Raw genomic sequence first — 24,022 nt, forward strand, 5'->3', positions numbered from 1 at the left:
AAGTCATGCCACTACCCTAGAGTTTTTAGCAAAGTCTGGGTTTGTTTGTTTTCCCTCAGTGGCAGCAGAGCCTCAGATCGAATTTCATAACAACCACATGGCCACAAAAAGGTATTTTTGATATGGAAAATATGGGCAATGGGAGTAATTTCGTTAATTTTGTGAAACTTTTTTGATGTGAAATTGCAGGAAATTATGCAATTATGCCCATCTGTGTAATTATGAGCAATTTGTCAGAAACAATCCTATTGAAGGAGGACAGAAACAATAAACTTGGCAAGCGATAGCGGCTGCTGGCTGTTGCTGTTCGACTTCTACTGCATTTAGTGGTAATTTCTTACCACAAACCTCCTTTTGGGACCTTTCCTGTCACGGGCTCTGGGCCCAGGCACACAAGTGGGGTATCGTTTTTATCATGAGCAGTGTAGGAACACATATTGACATAACATGTGTATTTGTAAAGCGCACCTTCACCCGTGGGCATATTGGCAGTGAATTACAGATGTTTTATTGTTACCCAACTCAATGGTACTCATAGTAGTAGATCATTTGCAAGTAGCAATTTAATTCATTTTTCCATTTTCGGCTTCCAAATGTAAAACAGCGTGGAAGAAAGAACACATTTTACAAATCTCCCTCACATGATAGTAGGGGTGAACCTCAAAGTCAGAGGTGCACAAATAACCACTATTACTGTTCATAAATTCAGTATCTTATACACATTTAAAAAATACATAGGTTTCCTTCATCCACATTTTTCTTTCAGTAGATTTTACCACATGAAATGCTGCATGGGCGGTACACAATGAAAAATCTTTAAAATTTACAAGATAGTTGTTGGCTCTAGGTAGAGCATGTTTTGGCCAACCAACACATTCTATACATCACTACAACCAGAAGAGTCTGATGGACATTAAGGTATCTTACTTTGGTACATCAGGGCAAAAGATTACAGATGGAACGGTTGGCAGCAGTGGTTAATTTGTAAAAAAATAAGTGCTTGGGCTCTCGTCAGGAGGCTGTTTGCACCAGACCATTTCTCCTGTTACTACTGCCTGAAACAGAGCCAACTATTAACATTTGCTATTTTTTCTACTTATTTTTTTTTTTCAATGATTAGTTTCTGTGGGAAATCCATTAGTGATCAACACAAACAACCCCTTGCTGAATTCAGAAGTTGGACTAGTCTTTAGAAAAGTGCCCCTTCCTGCACAAAAACAATCACCCCCTCAGAGCAGGCACCCTTAGAAAATGACGCAAGGGTGTTTCTGCTGGTGCACGGCTGCTGTTTGTGCACCGGCACAGGGAAAAAGGACAGGAATGCTTTGCATGTTGTAGATATGGCACATTCCTCCCCTTTTATTTTGACGCACAGCAGCGCAGCAGGAAGGCTTGCTGCATTGCCATGCGTCAAAATATTGTAAATGAGGCGCACGATATTTTGCAATGTTTCGACTGGTTTCTATGTTCCCTCCAGGGGAATCAATAAACACTGGGGGCTTACTTACGAGCTCATCGTACTATTGGTGCGTCACTTTTTTTTGATGCACCGGTGACGCAATGGGCTTGCCCATATTTACAAGGCTCCGTATAGTCACCCTGCATGACTTTTCATGGCCTTCTAAATATTGGCCCCTTTCACGCATTACTCTGCATTATAGGGGCATTCCATCGGTGTTGCTGTCAGTGTTCCCATGCAACATCCATGTAACTTGACGCACTCCCAGCTTTACAACAATTTGTAAAGCTGGGAATGCCTCAGAATCCTATGACTCTCCAGGGGAGGCATAGGAGTGGCGCAAAGAGGGGTAATACTTTTATTTTTCCTTGGTTTTATTCTCTTTCTATGCATGCTGCAGAATGCAACACGCTTAAAAAGTGAAAATTGCCATTAAATATTGTTTTTGTACAGTCAGGTGTCGCTACCTGCACAAAAACAATCATCCCCGCAGAGCAGGCACCCTTACAAAATGACGCAAGTGTGCCTGTGCTGGCACATGGCAGCCAATTGTGCACCAGCGCAGGGGGAAAGCACAGGGATGTGTTGTATTGTTGTTAATAAGATGAATCCCTGTGCTTTGAAAATGAAGCAGCACAGCACAGCTAGATGGCTTGGTGTGCCGCACTGCGCCATTTTCTTGTAGATGAGGCCCTGGGTACCCACAGAATTCTGATGATGCGGGTAAAATGCAAAGCAGGTTTTGCCTGAATACCTCATTACTGGGCCGGGGTTCGGAGGTGCCTTAGCATCTAAGATTTTATTTGTACGTTTAGAGGCCAGTTTTAGGTTTGCACAAGATTAACGGTTGAGCTACCATTGGAGATATAGATCTGAAATTCATGCCCATTGAAGGCTTTGCAAGGCAGAGGATGTGTATGCAAGCTGGCATTGTGAACATGTGAATCTTCCTTTATGCACCTTTATGTCCCCTTAGTCAGGCAAGGCTGTCCTTATTCTTCTCCTCACATATTTGTTATAGAAAGATGTACAAAAGGTTAGAGACTGGTCATCTCACAATTCGGGAAAATTATTTTGTGCAACAGGAACATCCTGGGGTCTTTATGCACAAATGGCAGTCTCAAAGTTTGAGTCAACTTTTATGTCCTTGATAAACCATGTTAAATGGGAAGCCCTCCTCACAACTGGGTATTTGTTACAAAAGTAAGAAATAAATGACTCAGACCAAATAGACTCCAATGAAGCTGTGCAAACACTCACCAACTCAGACTATCCCCCCAAGGTGAAACAGGAAATTACCCTCTCATGAGGTGACAAATGTGACTACTTCTGTATGGATCCAGCCGCGGTCCGTGCAGGTAAGAGCGGTGGGGCTGGGTGTGGGGGATTTGGACAGATGACGACGAGGGAAAATTAATTATTTATTTAATTTTCCCTCCTGGTCTTCTGCCAAAATACCCGCCACCCTGCCCCACTGCTCTTCCCTGCATGGGCCCCAGCTGCATTGATCATTGGAGGCCCACAGAAATACCTCATCTGAGAAGAGGATCCCTTTGCGTCTATGTAACATACATGCATTATTTTGAGGTACCAGGGTATAACTGTGTTCCAGACTGCATCATCACAGAGTGCAATCAAAGTGGTTGCATCTGGTTTATATACAGTGGCATTACTGGAGAATATCCCAGAGGAAATCCGGTGTTGGTTTCACCTAGATCAGCTGTTACCCTCACTCTGTAACACTCTGTTGAAGGAACATAAAATGAGGCTAGGTGAAGTGGCTTGCTGAAACCCTATTGTACAGCCAATATTAACTTGTGGATGTATTCATGATTGCCATAATTTGGGGGGGTTCTTTAAACCATGGTGGGGGCCTTTCACACTGGACCAAGACAGAGACGCTGTGAAATTCCACACTAGGCAAAGTCTTTTTGAGAATCAAATATCATCATCTGTTTTGACCAATGAGTACTAGGGAGTGCTAGAATTAAAGCTTTGAGGGAATGTTGGTATAACTCCTACATGCAGGGGTTCCCGGGCAGGTCTTATGTCCTTAGTCGCAAAATTATGTATTGGGACATTTTACCCATTATTTACTCAATTATTCTAAATGAATTAAATTGACATTAAACACTTTTTGTTGTTTGTAGTTTGGTAGGAACTCCCTTGACCATTCACCACTCTATCATTCCTGCCTAGTTCTAACAAAACCTGGTTAGACTTTTATGATCAGAAATGGAACCGCTTGTGACTTCTGGGAAGCTAGAGTTTCACCTTCTTGTGATCATTCAGATCACACTGAGGTCTGAAAGAGGCTCCGACGCCCATCCCAGGCCTCGAATCCGTAGAGGGTAAAGCGAAATGATTACCAGTCAGCAAGGCTTCCTGGTAATGTGTGTATTATTACTCATCCATTTGGAGAGACGACCTCTGGTCGCAGTTATCAGCCACATTTCTAAATACTGTCCCGAGAGGCTTCTCGGGCCATCACATTTCTTTTGAGAAAAAACTATTGACTCGACAGTCTGCTACAAGTAAAATTACACATTTCATTATGCCATGGCACCATGAAGTCGCACCTCTGCAAGAGATTAAAGCATTTCTTCCTTCCCAGTGCAATATATGGAGAGAAATGAAAAAACATCTTAATCAAGACTCCTAAGTGGTAAGGAAGATTTACTGTCGCATTGTCCGAACCAGTTTTATTTGGAAAGACATAGCGCATGCACTGGTTATTTTGGATGATGAAGACCAGAGGAAAGATTTGAGAAAGGAGTTTAAAAATAGAGGGGCTCATTTAAAGCCCATTGCACCGCCGGAGCGTCACTGTTTGTGCTAACCAGAGGCGCAACTAGAATCAAATTTCGGGGGGGGTGGGGGCTAAGAAAAAATTTCGGGGGGGGCGGATTCTTCAAGCAAAAGGCAGAGTGGAGTTGCAGGGGCTCTAAGCAGGTGTGAAAACCATCAAAGCCTCATTAACAAGCAAAAGGTATTTTAAAGACCTGTGAAGTACTCGGGTGCGGCTGTGTGTGTGCCCGGGAAGCTGTCTCATCCCGGGCTGCCACACACAACGGGGGGGGGGTGCTTGAAGCCCTTTCAGTCCAATGGGCATTGCGCGCCTGGTGCAGACCCATATCTAGGAGGCCACACAAAGCCACTTTGCGAGGCTTTTCATGGCCTTGTGGATATGAAGTAAGGCAAAGCAGTGCAAGTCGCTGCGTTGCCTTACTCTGCGTCAAAGAGGTGTTCGATGGGCATTGCGGTGGATGTTACTATGTAACACCCATGGATTTTGACGCATTTCCAGTTTTACAAGGATTGTAAACCTGGGAATACGTCAAAAGCCTAAACAGGGAAAAATAGCTTTATTTTTCTCTTTTTTTCTCTTTCCATGTGTGCTGCAGTAAGACGCCTCCATTGATTGTTTTTGTACAGGAAGGTGTCTCTTACTGCACAAAAACAATCATTCCTACAGCGCACAAGGTGCAAGTGTGCCTATGTTGGCGCAAGGCAGCCAAAATGGCGCCTGTACAGGGGGAAAGGGCAGGAATGCACCGTATATCATAAATACAACACATTCCTGCCCTTTCCTTTTGATGGAGGGCAAACCAGCAAAGTGACTTACTGCGCTGCATCGAAAACTTGTAAATGAGGCCCAGAGCTTAGAAATGTTGGTCAAATGAGCATTTTACTGATCCGTAAATGTAGTTTTGTGATAGAGTTGATGTCTATTGTACACTGTGGAAAAAGTGCTTCAGGATAACATTTCATGACATATTCGTCAAATCTTTCTCCTTTTGTTTGGATCCACCTTCTCAGAACAGGAAATGAGTGGTAAAGGCAGAAGCAGTCTGTAATGTCGCGATAGGACGTGGGCTAGCCCACACCTATCGCTGTAAACAGGGGAGTGTTTAATAACCGAGACCCCCGTCACGGGGGATAGGCCGAGTGGTCTCGCCCCTGCGGAGACCACGTGATGTATCAAATAAAGTGCCCAGGGCTCTGGGCGGGGATTCACTGCAGGATCACCCTAGCACTATACCGAGTGTCCCGTGTGCTTTGTATGTGCATGTAGGCCCCCCCCTTCAAGGCCCACAATATTACACTGGCGACGAGGGTGGCGCTAATCGACACCGGAGCCACGATCAATCTCATGGCGCTCAGCGCGTACAGACAGCTGCCCGATCAGCCGGCCCTCCACCGCACCAATGTCCAGGTGTACGCTTTTGGGACCCGCACCCCTCTCAGGATATGCGGAGTATTTCAACCAGAGCTGTCCCATGGCGAAGCCTGCCTCACAGCCAAAGTGTATGTGTCCAGGGAAGGGTCCGGATTCCTGCTTGGCTGCCGTACAGCAGTTGACCTGCGCCTCATTCAGTTCGCGTGCGCCCTCCAATCACCAGGCCTCGACCAGCTGGTAGCTGATTTCGCACCTCTTTTCAATGGCATCGGATGCCTTCAGGGCCCAGCAGTGCGACTGCACATTGACAGGACAATAGCCCCAGTGGCCCTCAGGCACAGAAGGATTGCGTTTCACCTTCGGCCGAAGGTGGAGGCGGAGCTCCGCATGTTGGAGGCGGCAGGGATCATCGAGCGGGTGACAGGGCCCACGCCGTGGGTATCCCCCATCGTGGTCGCTAAGAAGCCAAAACAGCCGGACGCCGTTCGCATATGCATTGATATGCGCATCCCGAACTTGGCGATCAAACGAGAGCGCCACCTGACGCCCACAGTGGACGACATCATAGGCGAACTAGCCGGCTCCAGGTGGTTCTCCAAGATGGACCTTCGCTCCGGATACCACCAAATCCCGCTCCACCCTGAATCGCGCCCGATAACAACGTTCTCTACACATGCTGGCCTGTGGCGGTATAAGCGCCTCAACTTTGGGATCTCCAGTGCGGCGGAGGTGTTCCAGAACATCATCAAGACGGTACTCCAAGGACTGGAAGGGGTGCTCAATGTGAGTGACGACATTCTGGTCCACGCCCCCTCTCTCGAAGAGCACATCACCCGCCTCCACGCGGTGTTCGCCCGCCTGCAAGACCGCGGGCTAACGCTACACCGTGAAAAGTGCGAGTTCCTGCGGAGGGACATCAGTTTCTTCGGATACCGATTCTCCGACAAGGGGATGGGACCGGATCCCGCCAAGGTCAAGGACATCCAGGAAGCACCTGCCCCAACGTCAGTGACCGGTGTGCGGAGTTTTCTGGGGATGGTCACCTACTGTGGCCGATTCATCCAAAACCTAGCAGACCTGACGGGACCGCTAAGAGACCTCACCAAGTCGACGGCGATGTGGACCTGGGGCCCGGTGCAGGAGCAGTCTTTCCAGCAAACCAAAGCCGCTCTGTCAGCAGACACCACGTTGGTGTACTTCGACCCACGCCAGGAGTCCCAGTTGGTCGTCGATGCCAGCCCCACGGGCCTAGGAGCAGTGTTGTCACAACGGCAGAGCTGCGGCGAGTGGGCGCCAGTAGCGTATGCCAGCAGGACCCTGACGCCCACCGAACAAAGATACTCACAAATAGAGCGGGAAGCGATCGCTATTCTGTGGGGGTGCCGCCATTTCCATATCTACCTGTATGGGCACCCATTCACGGTCATCACGGACCACAAGCCGCTGGTACCACTCTTCCAAGGCTCCTCGTCTCAGCCCCCTCCACGGATCGAAAAATGGATTTTGCAGTTGCAAGAGTTTCAACTGACCGTGGAGTACCGACCAGGCTCGAAGAACCCCGCGGACTTCCTCTCACGGCATGCCAGACCAGTCACGCCACCGGAAGCGGCAGAAGCCGCGGCAACGGAAGACTATGTCAGAATGGTGGTCGAGCGTTCCCGCCCACTCCCTATGTCGCTACAAGAGGTGGTCGCAGCCACACGAGAGGATGACTGTTTACAGCTAGCGATACAGGCGGTCCGGTCAGGAGACTGGCAGCCTCTTCAGTGCCCTTCACCCCTGCGGACGACGACTGCCCAGACCACACTGAAAGCACTCTACCTGGTGCGACATGAACTGTCGGTGTCGGAAGAAGGCTGTCTCCTGCGAGGCCCGCGCCTAGTCCTGCCAGCCGCCCTCACCCAACAGGCCGCGATCCTCGCCCACGGAGCCCACCAAGGGATCGTCAAATCCAAAAGTCGCCTTCGAAGCAAAGTGTGGTTCCCTGGTCTAGACAACCTGATAGAAACTCTAGTACAACGGTGCCCTGCGTGCCTAGCCACCAGTCTTCCGAGCAGACCGGCGCCGGTGATTACGGAAGAAGGGCCTCGGCGGCCATGGGAGAGAGCAAGTGCGGATTTTGGCAGCCTCCCAGATGGACGCTACATGCTAGTAGTAGTAGTCGACGACTACTCCAGGTATCCAGAGGTGGAGTTTGTCCAGTCTACATCAGCGGTGGAAGTCATCCCAAAGCTTGAGAAGATGATAGCCACCCACGGGCTATTCGGAGAGCTACGGACGGACAATGGGCCCCCATTCACCAGCTCAGAATTCGCAGCCTATCTCGTGTCCCAGGGGACCAAGCACCGCAAGATTACCCCGCGCTGGCCGCAAGCCAACGGCGAAGTAGAACGCATAATGCGGACCCTCAAGAAGACTATTCAAATTGCAGTGTCAGAGTCACGCAGCGTAGAGCAGTCGATCTATCAATTTCTGCGAGAGTACCGGCTCACCCCTCACTGCACCACAGGGGTATCACCAAGCCGCCTGTGTTTCGGCCGGACTGTGACAGACACCATTCCCCACCACGCCCTGTGGGAACGGGAGGAAAACCCAGCGAACTCGTCAGATCTGCGGCGAACCCGGACCAATGCCGCAGCATCCCAGAGGAGAGGTGCCCGAGAACCGACCATCGCAGTGGGCGACCAAGTCCTGGTTCAGGACCGACACCCCTCCAGCAAGTTCCAGACACCTTTTGAAAAGGACTCATGGACTGTCACAGCGGTCAAAGGTACCATGGTCACTGCCCGGAAGGGTTCGGAGATCGTCACCAGGAATGTGTCGCTGTTCAAGAAGATTCTCCCCACGGAACAGGCCACGCCTTCCAGCACGCCAGTCCAGAGAGCTACACCCGACAGCCTGCCAGCCGACCCCGGAACCAGCGCGACAGGCCAAGAGTCACCAGGCCCCGGCCTCCTGTCACCCTGCCTGCAGGAGCCGCCGCCACCGACCCAAGAGCCAAGGGGCAGCCAGAGCAGGTACCATCTCCGCCCGTGCCCCCAGCCATCCCAGAAGTACAGAGACTACGTCACCAGTGGCTAGTCGGCGACTGGAGGTCGAGTCGCAGCCCGGACGGGTGGCCAGGAGCCGCAGAACAAGTAAGACTGTTTCAGTTTATTGAACATGGGGTTTGGAGCTAGTGACCCGGGCCATGAGAGACTGCCGAGAGGGCTGGTCACGGAGGACTAGAAGTGACTGTTGGGAAAAGTTATTCAGTTATGCGTTTTGTTGTTATTGGGTTGGGGAGGAATGTAATGTCGCGATAGGACGTGGGCTAGCCCACACCTATCGCTGTAAACAGGGGAGTGTTTAATAACCGAGACCCCCGTCACGGGGGATAGGCCGAGTGGTCTCGCCCCTGCGGAGACCACGTGATGTATCAAATAAAGTGCCCAGGGCTCTGGGCGGGGATTCACTGCAGGATCACCCTAGCACTATACCGAGTGTCCCGTGTGCTTTGTATGTGCATGTAGGCCCCCCCCTTCAAGGCCCACAATATTACACAGTCATACCCCCCAGCTCCAAAGATAGAGAAGCAGGGAGCATTTTACCGATTTGGAATTACGCAGCTTGTCCCTCGTGGGTAAAATAGAAAGGACTTTGCATTCACCCGCTGTTCCTTTCACCTTAGAAAGCTCATATCATGCATTTTATCTCAGGCCACTAATGCTGTTCAGGTCTTTAGGAAGTCCAGTACGGAAGGGAACGTAAGCACGCAAGGGAACGTAAGAACGCAACGCACTGTATGCAAGGCTCACTGGCCGAGCAAGTAGTTATCAACGTTTTAGCACCATACCTCTTCCTTCCACGCTCACATTTAGGACTGTAAGAATAAGATTCGCTCACCCGGCAAAGGTAAACTAATTTATGTGGTTGGTAATGCATTTTTTGTTTAAGTAAAAACACTGTAATCGTTTGTTCTTCAGAGTTGTCTCCACAGGGCATGTCGTTAAAATTGCAGGGAGCGCCATCGCTAATGACTGTAATTCCCAGGGCGTGCCTTGGGCTCACAGTGCCGGCTGCGCACCTTGTGGGGAGGCAAACAAGCATTAGTGTGAACTGTCAGGGGCGCCTCCACAGCTCTCGTTATGGGCGGCTCTGCCTGCCACCCTTTCTGTGCTTCTGTCCTTGGCGGAGTAGCAGGCTGTGCAGCGAGGCCAGGCGGCCAGGTGCTTTCCACCACCAAGAAAAACTCACTAGAATATATGGGACCGAATAAGAAGGTGAATTAAACACACTAGAGCAGAAGAGGAATAGAAATTGTGACAAAGTGAGGAGTGGCTAACTATATGCCTCCCGGTTGGACCTTGGTGTCAGGATAGGAGGGCACCTATATCCAGCTAAAATGCGCAAAGTGATTTAAGGATTATCAAATTAGAACCTTCTACTCTGAATATTTTCACATGTAACTTGACTGAAATTTCGTCATATTGTGTAATGAACTTGCAAAAGAAATGTTAAGAGGTCCAAAGGGACTGCTTTGAGTTCCAAAAGGTTACTATGACAATATCTGTTGAAATGCGACCATGTCTGTTACCACATTCACAACTAAGGACATAAACTGTCTGGAAGCAACAAATAAGGTACTTTTAACCTCTTCAGTGCCCATGTCTCGTCATGGAGCACGGTTGCGCTGTGCCCATGACGAGACTATCTCGTCATGAACCCCGCCCGCTAATGTAACGCCCGGCACAGGGCGGGGAAAGGGCGGGGCACTGAAGGGGTTAAAAGGTGAGATATCAAAAACCAAAATGACTTAAAGGAGAGTATACTTACGTCAAGATGAGAAAGTGATGCTACTCTTTTCTAAACCTTTCAGGCACAACTTGAAATAGCCCATGGCTAAACAGAACTCCTATCGTCCCCCTCTTCTATATCTTGAATTCAGTCATTTATAACGTTTGTGGTTGATATATTGTGTTAAGTTAATTTTGTGTTTGAAATATTTAACCACAAAAAAATCACTCCATATGCAAACATCTCTCAAACTTAGAATCAGAAAGGTACCACGTGATCCTGAATAGCCCCCAAATTGAATAAATGAATGTCCAAAAGAATTTGTGTAATGAATGAAAAAATGATTTAACAATAGAAACATTAGGTAACCACAGCTAATTAAGGTTTTTTATGAACACATGGCACCAGGGTGCTTGGGTACATCACAGTTACCGAGGATAGACAACTAAATTGTTTCAATAATTTGATCAAAGTAGTCGGTTCCGGTGACACAGGAAATGTAAAGCTAGAAATTAAAAAAGTAGAAACATACTCTGCTGATTTCCAGAAGTGTCCTGGGTGGGACAGGCGGCGATTCCGCTTTGGCAGTTTCTCCAGCATCTCCATGAGTTTGGTGAAGGTGGGTCTTTCCTCTTGATCAAAGGCCCAACAGAAAAGCAGGATATCCTGTGGGAGAAGAATTAAGCATTTCAGAAAAAGGAAGAATCAGTCGTAGAAACATAGTAAATCATCGTTCATTGCTCACATTGCAAATCAGCAAACTAGTCTGTCGCCATACTGTAGAAAAGGCTGTATTGCCAGATAATGCTTCACCAGAGAGGCTGATAACTAAGGAGCTTGATTCACAATTCTATAATATACTAAGTGCAGCTTCAGTGGACCAAAAAGTGGGAAATCTGCCATGTCGGGTTATATATCCACTCTTATAAGTTTAAGGTTAGGGTGGGAACACAGGAGTTGCCAGTATACGGGAAGCATGATGACAATTGAAAATATTGCAAACACCCACAGTCTCATAACTTTGTGGGTATTCACAGACAATACCAAATACCCAATTTCCTCGCCCCAATACAATTTCATGATCTAAAACTACTCACAAATATGCGAAAGGCGAACTTCAAATCTGGTGGAAAAGTTCCTGAACCACTCACATGTTCATAGGTTGTAGGCAAAGTGGTTTCACAACAGAGAAAAATTATTTCGCAGTGGTGAAAAAGAAACTATGTACAAAATAACATTTATAAGTTGTCCATCCAGTGCGCAATCTTAATGAATGCATATAAAGCAAATCCTGGAATTCTATGTTTGACATAAACATTCAGGATTATTCGTAGGAACATCTGTGAAAACCAAACCACTGAACAAGAAGTCCAAAAATAGAAGAAACTCTACAGGAATAGATTGTCTGTTGATTTCTAAAAAACATATATGTAGAATATGCTTATTTAAAAGGGCTTTCATCCTACTTTCTTCAGCCATTCGTCTGCTGTTGTGTCATTCACATTTTGCTGCCACCCACTACAGCACACATCATGGGGCAGGGGTCAGCCCATTTCAGCCACTGGTTAACTTCACTTTGATTGACTGCAGTTTACTCTTTCACAAGGAGCACATCCGCACAAAAGCTAGTTCCCTTCTGTACCAATGTTTTTGTTTTTAATTTATTACTTTGATGTTCCCTTTGTGCTTAGAGTCTGATGTGACAGCAGGATGGGTTATACCAGATGTGGGCATAGACCACATTTCAGTTTTATCAGTTCTTGTCTCTTGCCAATGCTGCTGTAAATTCCTTTTGGAGTGCCCTTTATTAGACTTTCTTTCCTTTTTTCTTTCATTTGTCCTTTCCTTTTTTCTTTCATTATTTCATGCCTTCTTTCTTTTGTTGTTTCTTTTTTCTTTCTGTTTTTTCTTTCATTCTTTCTTTCTTGATGTCCTTTTTCATTCATTCCTTCTTTTTTCTAGTTTTCCTTTTTTCTTTCATTCAATCATGCTTTCCTTTTTCTTTTATTCTTTCATTTCTTCTTTCTTTCCTTTTTTAATTCATTCTTTCCTGCTTTCTTTCTTCATTCCTTCTGACTTGGATTCCTTATTCTCTTTTTTCTTTCTTTCTTTCTTTCTTTCTTTCTTTCTTTCTTTCTTTCTTTCTTTCTTTCTTTCTTTCTTTCTTTCTTTCTTTCTTTCTTTCCTATCTTCATTCCTTCATTCCTTCTTTCTTGCTTTCTGTGTTTCTATTCTTTCTTTCCTTCTTTGTGTCTGTCTTTATATCCTTGAATCTTCCTTTCTTTCTCAGCTTTCCTCTCTTTTATTCTTCCATGCCTTCCTTCCTTCTTTCTTTCCTTCTTTTTGCATTCCATATTGCTTGCCTTCTTTGTTTCTTGCCTTCCTCCTTTCCTTCTTGCCTTCTTTCTTTTCATATTTCTGCCCTTGCTTCTTTCTTTCTCAAAGGCAAGAGGCTGGCAGCCAGTGGCACAATGATTGGCTTTTTTAGGTCTATGTTAGCCAAGACTTGTTGATTTCACTAAAATGATGTGTATGCCATAGTTACTTCCAGGGCTTTTTTAGCTACAATTTATCCATTTGTCAGTGGTTGTGTCATTCAGAATGTTCTCCAGCCCACTTGAGAATGCATCAAGGGGCAATGCATCACCCCACTTCAGTATTGGCTGTCTTCAGTATGAGTTCAGAAGGAGCACATCCACACACGAAGTAGTTCCATTTATTGCCAGGCAGTACTATGGCAATGTGTGCTTTTGTGAGACCCAAAAACATTTTTCCCTTTTGTCAATGATTATTTTCAATTGATAAATGCCCAGCAGCTTTCCAAATAATAAAGTTTTGCAAAAGCCATGAGAAAACACAGGAAGAATTGACAAAAGGCCAAACCTATTGGCTTTGCCAATGCTTGTTTTCAATAATGGCATTGTAAATCTGATCCAACGATTTTCAAAAGAAACAATTTAAGAGAACAAATAATTTTGTAAAGTCTTCAGATACACATAATGTTAAGCAACAGCAGTACCGAAATTGTAAAAGACGGTCAATAGACAATACTTTGACACAGTGTGATTTCTATATATTTCATGTATATAAGGTGTATGCAGAGGACACTGAAGCTTGTATACATCTCAAAGGTGCAATTAAAGGCAAAAATATAGTGTGGGCGAGTGTGTGTGTGCAACTGCACCCATTAAAGTAAATTTTTGCATACTGCAGTGCAAGATGTCTCACTGCTGCCTACAAGTCACAAATTAGAGTCTTAGTAATGCCAACTCATTATTTCATGTCAAAGTCAGTAAATCAGGTACCATTATATGTGGCAATATACAAACTGTTATTTACTGCACTTAGAAATGACAAAACTACAGGATTAGAGCAACATGGACAGAAGTTAATATTATTGAAGTAATGTCGTTAGCTCGAGAACAGGATATGAAGTTTGAATGAGTGCAAGGAAGGGAACTACTGAGTAGAAATGCAAACATTTTGAGATATAAAGTGAGGAGATGCCAACTGGGGATTTCAGATGATCCCTCTGTTAAGGGCAGAACGCGATAATTATCAAAAGTCATAGATTTAGGATCTGTACATAAAATCAAAGGGATTATGTCATATTTTCACTGATATGAAAAATTTGTGTATGAAAAGTTCTACTGAGTAATTTTGCATTAAGGGAAGATTTGATATTTTGCCAATATGGATGCCAATATAGAAAATTATGAAAGGATAAACCATGAATGTTAACCTAAGATAAGCACTGTTTCTGACACCGTGAGTGATCCAAGTAAAAAGATGACAACAGCCGTGTCACTGCAGACTGCAGGAGCAGTGCAAATTGCTCGAACTCTACTTTGCCTTACCATGTGTGCAAAGGTCAAAGCACCATTTTTAATATATGCCAGTCACCCCTAAGGAAGGTGTCCGGAGCCCAGGAGGCAGGGTGCATTATATTAAAGGTGTGGACATATAAGTGCATGCCTATATATCCCTATAGTTGTCTTTTTCAGTCAAAGCTACTATTAGTGATCAGCGGTCCATAGGATAACCTGGGCTGGCACCCGGGCAACCTCGAGGCCACCAGCTCCATTATGGTACCACCGAAAAATGTCATTTTTGGTATCAAACAATATGCCTCATCACCCCTGACACGATTCTCATGCTAAGATTGTTGTGGCATGCACTTAGGTGGCTACCTTAGAGGTTGCCCACCTGGTTGCCCCAGCATTTCCAGTGCTCTTGGCCAACCCGCAGCTGCTGCCACCAAGCCCAAAATCCAACCCCCTGCCAGGAAGTGTGAACTCTCCCAGGAGTCAGAAACAATGGCCTGGACGGGAAGGAGGTGACACCTCCCTTCCTGGCAGGAGGGCTAGTGAAGTGGCACATCAAGGCGGTGAGTTTCAAAGCTTACACTGCCTGTGAAATTCAACAGGCTGCCTTTCAAAGGAGGAAACAGCCCTCCCCGACCCCCAGGCACATTTGCACCCAGGCAGTTATTGAAATTATGTAACTACGAGGAGTACACACCCAGAACCTAGCCACACCTCTAGAGTGGGCTACCTGGTCTGTACAGCTAAGGAAGGGTTCTGGCAGTTTTAGAAGTGGTAGAGTAGAGTGTTCTGAGTAGAAAAGGTGACACCCACCCACGGATGTGGTCACCTCAGGTGCAGATTAGCCTCTGGAGCTAGTAGCACATTGGCCACTTACACCCACACCCCTGATGCCCCTAAATCTAGGAGTTAAGGGGCACCCCTGGCAGCAGAAACTCAGTTCTAATCTGACTTGCAAAAAAGGACACAGAAGAGACTCGAGTCTGCGACAATTGAAGCTACACAAACTAAAGGTGTGATACTCTGTACCTGTGGCAACCTTCCTGGAACTACAGGACTGCAACTTTTCCTGGATCAAAGACCGGTGCCCCAGACAAAGGGACCCCTTTGAGAGCCAAGGGCAACTCCCGACTCCCTTGGACTAATGCCAGTAGTCCCCTGCAGTCCGCAGGTAAAAACAACATACCGGATCCCAAAATATCACTGGCCATTAAACCCTCCAAGGGATTGCCCAAAAAGATGGTCCAGCAAATTGTGGGAAATGCAGTCCTGACCTCCAACAACTTTCAGGCAGCTACCGTTTCTCCCCGGACTTCTGGACGTCAAAATAACTTCTTGCTGACCTCACTGCTGCCAAGGCTTGATGGTGGCCAGTCCAGCAACCAGCACAACCGACGCTGTAACTCGAGGGAACACCACAGCATCTTCTTCCGATGGCAGCAGTGGCCCATTTGTCAACTTTTTGCACTTGTTTGCTCAACAGGACCTTGTTAACAATAAAATCAGCTCCCCGCGGCTACCGCTTCAGCATAATGGACGGCCAGGACAACTCTGTAGCTGGGCTTCTCGAGCCAGGTATAATTGAACTGACTGTTGTAGCTTGGTCCTGGGACCCACATCACCTTAACCCTCCTTGGGTTCCACGCAACTCGACCTGCAAGTGACCGATTATTACTAGTACTTTTGTACCATTGACTGCAATGCTAATGTTTTGCAGTATTGATATGCACTGATTTATTATTGCTTCTAAAATCCATAATTATGGTTGTACTTATCTGATTTACTTAATTTTGGTGTCTACGTGTATGTAAAAATCTGCTTTAATTTTATAAATTAGTGTTTTCTTTTAAGTCGTGTCAATTACTTATCGTCCATTTTGGTACTCTGAAATGCTTAACACATGTTCCTCTAGTAAAGCCTGACTGCTCTTTGCCACTCTACCAGGACTGAGCTAAGGATTTAATATTGTGAATCCAAGGACAATCTTTGGGGTATTGTTAGAGTATTGCATAGTGAAGCCTAACCAGCATCACTACATAATACTGCACTTTCCTACGTAACCCTGCATTAAATAGCAAGAAATTACATTATATCAAAGAAGTTGTGAATTTACAAAACAAAGTACATTTGTTCACTTTAGAATACTGAATGTCAATTGAACTGAAAGTAATCAGTATGGAGAAATAACACCAGGAGCAGTAGAAGGCTGCATTATTTCCACGTTATGGTTCAAATCCTGACTGTAAATGAACCTACCAGAGATGTTCTCTATGTTTGCTTGATGTATACAGATAATGGAGGACACACATAATAGACAATATCTGATGCTCTGGTGTTGATTTCTTCATGGGCAGTTTTACCTATGGTCACTTCTTGTCTGTTTGGATGTGTGAGCTGTACAGTGCAATTTTACTTTAATTAAGAACATTTTACTTGTACTCATTATATTGCTTAGTACAGTGCTTCCCAAACTTTGTAGAACGCCAACCCACTTTTTAGAATGACAAACGTTTGTGACCTACATAGCTTTAATGGAGATGAGATGGACGGTTTTTTAATGTTACTAAAGCACCCTGTGGTAGTGCACTTGCATTTACAGTTAGTACATTTTCCATTGAAATGGCCACTAAATTTGCACAGACATACAGTTTTACTGATAAAACTATATTGCACAGAAAAGATAATGTGTGGAAATCGGATTTCAGTGAACATTTATCATTTGTGCATCGCAAAGTAATGTATCTTGATGTGTTTTGATCCCATTAGAATATTTGCTGCCATCACACTTCTAAATTACAAAGTAAATACGCTTCATTTTTTGCTCTCCTAATTGCTGTATGTGTACAGTTAATTTATAGGTATTTATACATTTTGTTGTGTGTTACAATGATGACATCCTACAGCCTTTCCTTTCACACTCCCTGTACCCAGTAAGATTGCCACATAATTCCCTTCACTTTTTCTCTGGCTGTAAAGTGAGAGGAATTCGTAAACATCAATTCCCATGTTAAAAAAATAAGTGACAATTTGTCAGTAGACAGAGCCTACCATCTGGCCTCTGTCTTTGAAGTGCAACAAATGTGACAAGATAAAAACTGAATTTAAACACATCTTTATTTATTGCTTGTACTTTCATGACCTACCAAAAATAAATTGAGTTGTGGAGATCCATAGTTTGGGAAACACTAGCATACTATATATGGAAAAGTCCAAAATGCATACACAGCATAAAGAGTCATTAATATAGCAAATAATATAGTTGATAAAACAATTATAATTGAGCTTAACAAGCAATGGGAAAGCCTAGCTTTAATGTGCTAATGCGTGCACACAGCATCTGTGACTGCCCATTATGACATGCGCTAGCACGCTGTGTACACCTGTGTTTTCATGCATTAACACATTAAAGTCAGGCCTATTGACTTTGACATCCAATGCAAGACAATACTACATGTTCCTCTTGAGTGAGGCACCAGTGCTTGAGGAGTCTTTCACAAGGGTGCATTACTTCGAGAGACACTATTAGGTGCCCTCTTTTGTGTAAGGCACTAGTGTTTGCAATACCAGACTGTAGTATTTAGGCTAATTTAAAAGGTCTCAGAGGTGTCCACCACAGCCCACTCAGTCTCAGGATCCCAGAAAGTTTTGAATGGAGTAGTCCCCTATCATAATGATTAGCGCCTATTTTTTATGGTTCAAATAAATAGGACAATGCTATATTATGATTTTGATGGTGATGGTAATTTAATAGGCTCTGATTGCACCTCCTGCATGTTCTGGAGGATGCAGGTGAATATGGCCCAATAATTATAGGTTTTACTGCTCACTGGTATTTATAAAGTATCTTATTGTGTGAGGGAAGAGCTTTGCAGCCCACAGAATTAAGAAGCCACAGGGGAAAATGAACAAGACATACAGCCGTCCACAAGCAACCATGATCAAGCTTGGTGACATCAACATTGATGAAATGTTTAGCTGCGGTACGGCTGGCTGGAGGTGCACTCAGTAGAAGTAAAGTTTTTATTGCATGTAGTTAATTAAAACCATTACAAAAAACACATAAAAATCTGTCAATAAGATCGCAATCACCATTTATGTTCAAAAAGGTAAAGTATGAAAGAGGAAAATATGGCCGTTTCCCAAAGTTCAGAATGCATCATAATTAGTCAGCTTGAACGGTGCTCAAACTCTTGCTCAATTTAAAAGTGAGAAGTAGCCTCTCTCCTGTTTGAAAGTCATGTGCAAATGGCTAGTATTTCTGTCCATTTTGATGCCATTAAAACACTTATGCGTTGGCGCTATATGTTGGGTTTAGACAATAATGAGCTGACTTTCTGCAGAAATGTGGTTGCCCTACAAGAAGTCTGAAGTGAATGGCAGTTCAATAGTTGCATGATGGCTGGTCGACAAGATCTGATTTGTGAAACTCGAAGTGCGTGGAGTATGTATTGCCGTCTCAGCTTATTCACAGCTGGGCAAATGCACACTAGATGAATGAGAGACTCTTCGGCTTGGCCACAAAGTCTGCAAAGCATGGTTGGCCATGACTATTTCCATTTTGGGACCTGATCTTTTGTGGTAAAAGCTCCCAACCTGATCAACAGTAGCTGGTGCTGGGTTGATGGAGTGACATGATGGACGAGGTTCGGTTGGGGCACTCGCATCTCATATGAGGATAAGACCATCCAACCATGTCTTTTCTTTGATGGGTCAGCTTTGTCCATTATGCAGGCCTTTTGCTTAGCTGCGTTGTTGATTATTTTTTTAAATGCATTAAAACTGTGTTCTGAATTCCAAGCGTCGTGCATGTCAAGCGTTGTTAATGCTTGCTCGAGTGTGGTATGCCAAGCTTTTCCTCCTTTGGGTTGGTTCTTTATTTCCGTCCAGCAGTGCCCCAACAAAGAGTCCTCTAGTGCTGCTTTTAATTTCCAACACATCTTTATTACTGCCCCTTGTCTGATTGGATGTTGATTTAATAACCCGATTTCCAAACGAACCTGGGCTTGAGATGTATGCTGTGGAATCCGGAAGACTTGTTTAAATAATCCTGATTGCAATAGGTTCAAGAAGTTGGCATCTTGTCCCTTGTATAGCTCGGAGCCGTAAGTGAGAGTTGGGAGGAACTTGGCAGCTATGACTTTTAGTAGGTGAGTGTTTGATGGACACTTTAGTTTCAATTTTAGCGTGTTCAATGCAAATCGTAATTTGTTTGCTTGAGCTTTTCTGGTCTTTAAGTGGTCTTTCAGTGTGAACCTTGTGTCGACCACTACTCCCAGATATTTGTAGGAAGCGCTCTGCTCAATTCTATTTCCTGCTGCATACCACTGGTACTTTCCCCTATTGGGGACCGATTTTGTAGAAAAACACATGACCTTGGTTTTCTTATAGTTGAAAGACAACCTGTGTTCCTTAGTATATTCCACCAACTTTGTAATCAAGCGCTGGAGTCCCACTGGCATCTGACTGCATAAGACAATATCGTCTGCATACTGCAGACTTCTTATTTTGCAGCTTGCGATTTTCAGAGGGTCACCTTGCACGTCTGATAGCCTCCTATCTAAGTCTGCAGTAAAGATGTTGAAGAGACTAGGTGCCAGTACGCATCCCTGCTTTAAGCCGGTATACGTGGGAATCCTTGCTGTGGTGCTTTCTCCATTGCACAGTTTTATCCGGACCCAAGTAGATATATGCAGATTGCACGTAGTAGTGATGAAGGAATACCCAAGTTTGCCATTTTTTCCCACAGCAGTTCTCTTGGTACCATGTCAAATGCTGCTTTTAGATCGACACAGCAGGTGTACAATTTGGTGGAATTTCGTTTGACATTTTCTACGAGAAGATTCAAAGCCAAACGATTGGAAAACTTATTGGTGCCGGGTCTGAAGCCTGTCTGTGTAACTGGAATGATCTTATTGGAGGAGACCCATTCTTCCAGAGCTATCAGGAGGTTTGACGCGTATATTTTATCTTCTACGTCAATTAGGGCGATTAGCCTAAAGTTCGAAGGGTCCGTTCTTGCTCCCGCTTTAAATATCGGGTGCAGAATGCTACCTCTCCAGGACGTTGCCATGCTATTTGTTTGAAAAGTGTGGTTAAATAGTGGAGTGGGAAATTCTGCCCAGAACGATTTGTCTTGTTTAAAGAGCCCGTTCGATAAGCCATTTGGGCCAGGGGCTCCACTAGATCTAAGGTTTTTTATTACCTTTTCAACCTGGGAAGTTTCAGTTTTCCTCAGATGGATTTTCTAAGTTGTCTCTTTTTGGTTGATGTACTGCATTATGATTTGTGTTCACGACTTGATGGATAATATTTTCATTCATGTTGCTTTTGGTTAAGTGGGATATCCAGTCTGCCTCTGGAATATTTGCATTGTATTGGCAGAAAGACCCATTAGCTATGTTATTTATTTCCGCCCAAAATTTCTTGTTGTTATTTGATTTGCTTACTTTCAATAATTTTAACCAGATTTCAGTTTGTTGTGTTTTTTTTACAGCCCAAACTTCTTTTTTGTAGTTCTGCCTTAATTGATGTATTTGTTGCTTTTCGCCTTTGCTCGTATTCTGTGCTCTTCCACGTAGTTTTCTCAATTCCCGGTTAAATGCCCTTTTTTTCACTGCTAAGGAACCTAAGGGCTCTGTTGTTGTTGTCCTTGAATTGTCCCCATGGTGTCTTTCCTTTGAGGGAAATTTGGAAATTAGCATCATGATCATGTTCACCCAAGTTGTCCATGGCTATATCGGATTTTGTTCTTGTGTGACTAACAGTACATTTTTCAAGTAGATCATTATTTTACCGGCATTTTTGCCATTCCACGCGAGCCTCTTTAGATTGTACTGACTTGTTGTTTTGGACAAGCTTTTACATTCCTCTGCTTTTGGTATGTAAATGTGAAAGTCAATTAACTGAGGGCTGTGGTCACTCTCTAGTCTGTTCATTATTTGGTAACTAGAGATCCGATGTAGTGACTCAAAGTCCCCTCTTGTGTAATCTATGACCGAGTGTATCTGCTTGGATATTCTAGTTGGTCTCGCTGGTTGGTCTTGTGGGAAGCAGCTATTTAGAGTTATCATCCCTGTGTTGTTTAATATTGAGGCGCACAGTTGGCCGTGTCGATCGTTTTTCTGATAATTTGTAATTGCTGGGGGAATCGTTTTCCCTTTGAATTTAATTTGTATCTTCTTTTGTACCTGGTCCACTTGAAAGAGGATCATATTAAAGTTGCCAGACAACAAAATTCCTGCCTGTGGGAAGGTTTGTTGCAGTGATTTGATTAATGCTTTGAGGGTCATAATATTCTCTTGTTTTGTTTTTGATGCTGAGTGAATATATACATTGCAAATGATTAAAAGCTTTTCCTCATTGTTGTATCTCTGCCCGTTTAGTGGATTTTGTGATAGTGACATTTTTATACATTGAATCCATGTTTGTCCCAGGTCAATCGACTCATAGGACCATGGTATGCTTGTACTTAAATATATTGACAGACCACCCGATGGTCTGCCTGATGCTTTGACTTTGGAGGCATTTTGCTGAAATTCTGAAAATCCATTGATCGACGTGGGTGACAAGGACCAAGTTTCCTGGAATAGGAGTATATCATTTTTTTTAAAGAAGGTTTGCATATCTTCTTCGTTTGCCTTATTACCAAGGCCGTTGATATTCCACAAGCACATTTGTAGTTTACTTTTTCATGCCGTCTTTTCCTTTGTCTCCATGTCCCGAGTGGTTGAAAAGAGTACTTTTCGAACTTGACTTGCTACTTCAGATGCTACTTGAGGTAACACTTGATGGATGATACGTAGATTTGTCCAACTCTCCTGAGCATTTGCTGTAGGACCTACTGCCCCCCCAGAGTATTCCACTATCCAATACTGATCTTGATTCAGTTGTTAGACTTAAAGGCCCAGGATATCTTTCTGTTTCCATGGTTCTTAATTGGATTTCCCATTTGGCGAAAAGGTCTCTATGGTTCCATATATCCATTGTAATTTTTGGGTCACTCCAGGTTACAACTGTCATTTCTTTTCCTTTGGCATTTGAAGAAGTTTTAAACTGAACGCTTTCTATATGGGTTGTATTTAGGTGTTTTGACGTTTCTATTGCATTTGGCAATTTTAATATTGCACTACGATTTAAGGTGTCATGGTTTCCTTTTGATGTTTAATGTGGGATTAGTTCTAACTTTACTATGCCTGCTAGGCAGGTTTGGCCTTCGTTGCTTTGTGAGCGATTAACTCGGTGGCTTATGATGTCTCCTGCTGGTATGGTCCCCTCTGTTGCAAGGTGGGGACGAGTTGTTTTTTCCACCGCTCGATCATTTGTATTTGCATTTGCTTCCAATGATCTGTCTTGATTTGCTGGTGGGGGACAGTAATCTATGTGATTTTCCCACCTATCGCTGGGTGTTGGAAGTTGTTGCGAATATACCACTGTACTACTGGTTTGAGATATTACTTGTTCGGGAAAGTATTGAAAAATACTTTGTTGTTCTACACGTGGATTTTGCCATAAATTACCGTCCTTATCTTGTTCTTTATTGGTAACTAGCAGTTGCTGGGGATCTTTGTGGTTAGTTGTCTGCGTTGCTATTGGATCAATAAGGCAGTTGTTGGTATTATGATTTTCTGGTTGGAGTCTCAGTTCGGCCGGATTTTCAATGTGATGTTTACTTGTCTTAGCTTCCAATTTCCTAGTCCCTGGACTTAGTTCATTTGGGTTCCTTTGATGATCACTAAACCCAGGTCGACTTGGGGCTTCTTGAGAAGCAATCTGTAATATGGCTTGGCGTTTCTTTTGCTTATTTTGTCTTGACTTTCTCTGTCTCTTATGTTCCCGTTTGGTTGAGGGATTGTTCAAATTTTGTTGCTGTGGTTTTGAGGCTGCTACGTCAGGCGCGAGATCGTCGCAGGGATCACCAATATGATTATTTCGATGATTGCTTAGTGTAGACATGTTGTTTGATGTTTCTGTGTGTGTTTCTGAGTTTGAGTCTCTTAGGATGCCATCCGATTCCTCAGTGTTTTTTTGGGTACCCAATGCTGGTGTGAGATCCTGTTGGATTGTCGCTATGTTAGTTGAAGAACTTTCGGCAGATGTCGCCATTGTTTTTTTTTTACTTCTGCCAATATATCTATCAAAATCTCCGGAATGGGTTTTAGTTGATGCATGGTGCTTGAACATTGGCACTCGTGGTACGTTGTATGAGGATCTTTCTGCACCCGCTCGATTATTGAGTTTAATGCTTGTTTTTTTGTTCTATGCCAGAGACATGTAGCGCGAGAGCTTGCAGGAGATCTACTTGTAACTCTAGTTTTTCTGAGTGTTGAAATAATAGTGATGAGATGGTTTCCATTATGTTGATGAATGGAGACAATAACGGAGCTTGTGAAGGTGAAAAATGATCTGTATTATTTATGTCTGGTCGTGGGCTGAGATGAAAATTACTTCCCGATTTGATCCTGGAGTTGTCCTTTGGGTCTCCCATCAAGCTTAGGCTTAAGCTTAGGCTTGGTTGTACAGGGGATCCTGGCCCTGATCTGGGCAGTATGGGTTGTCCATGTCTTGAGCGGGCTATGAAACCGGTCCCTGGTCCTGTCTTTATTGGTGAGAGTACCGTATTGTGATAGTAATCATAAAGAAGCCCTGTCGTTGGTTGCTTACTTTGGGTGAAAAAGGAGGATTTTGCCATCTGGTCTACACATTTTGGGCCGAACGAGCATATCAGGCATTCCCAAGTTTCCTGAATTTCTGAAGCTTGTTTATGTTCGCCACTCTTGCCCATCC

General features: G+C 44.3%; 1 protein-coding gene across 2 annotated transcripts in view; it reads right to left on the reverse strand.

Moving 5' to 3' along the window:
• KSR2 (kinase suppressor of ras 2) overlaps positions 1–24,022 on the reverse strand; it is a 1,474,574-nt gene that overhangs the window by 7,176 nt on the left and 1,443,376 nt on the right. For both annotated transcript variants that reach the window (XM_085636251.1, XM_085636250.1), the window contains one exon: positions 10,948–11,081. In XM_085636251.1, coding sequence (XP_085492377.1) covers positions 10,948–11,081 — 134 coding nt within the window. The remainder of the gene's footprint in view (positions 1–10,947; positions 11,082–24,022) is intronic.

The sequence above is a fragment of the Triturus cristatus genome, chromosome 11, assembly GCF_964204655.1.
Source record: "Triturus cristatus chromosome 11, aTriCri1.1, whole genome shotgun sequence".
Taxonomy (NCBI): Eukaryota; Metazoa; Chordata; class Amphibia; order Caudata; family Salamandridae; genus Triturus; species Triturus cristatus.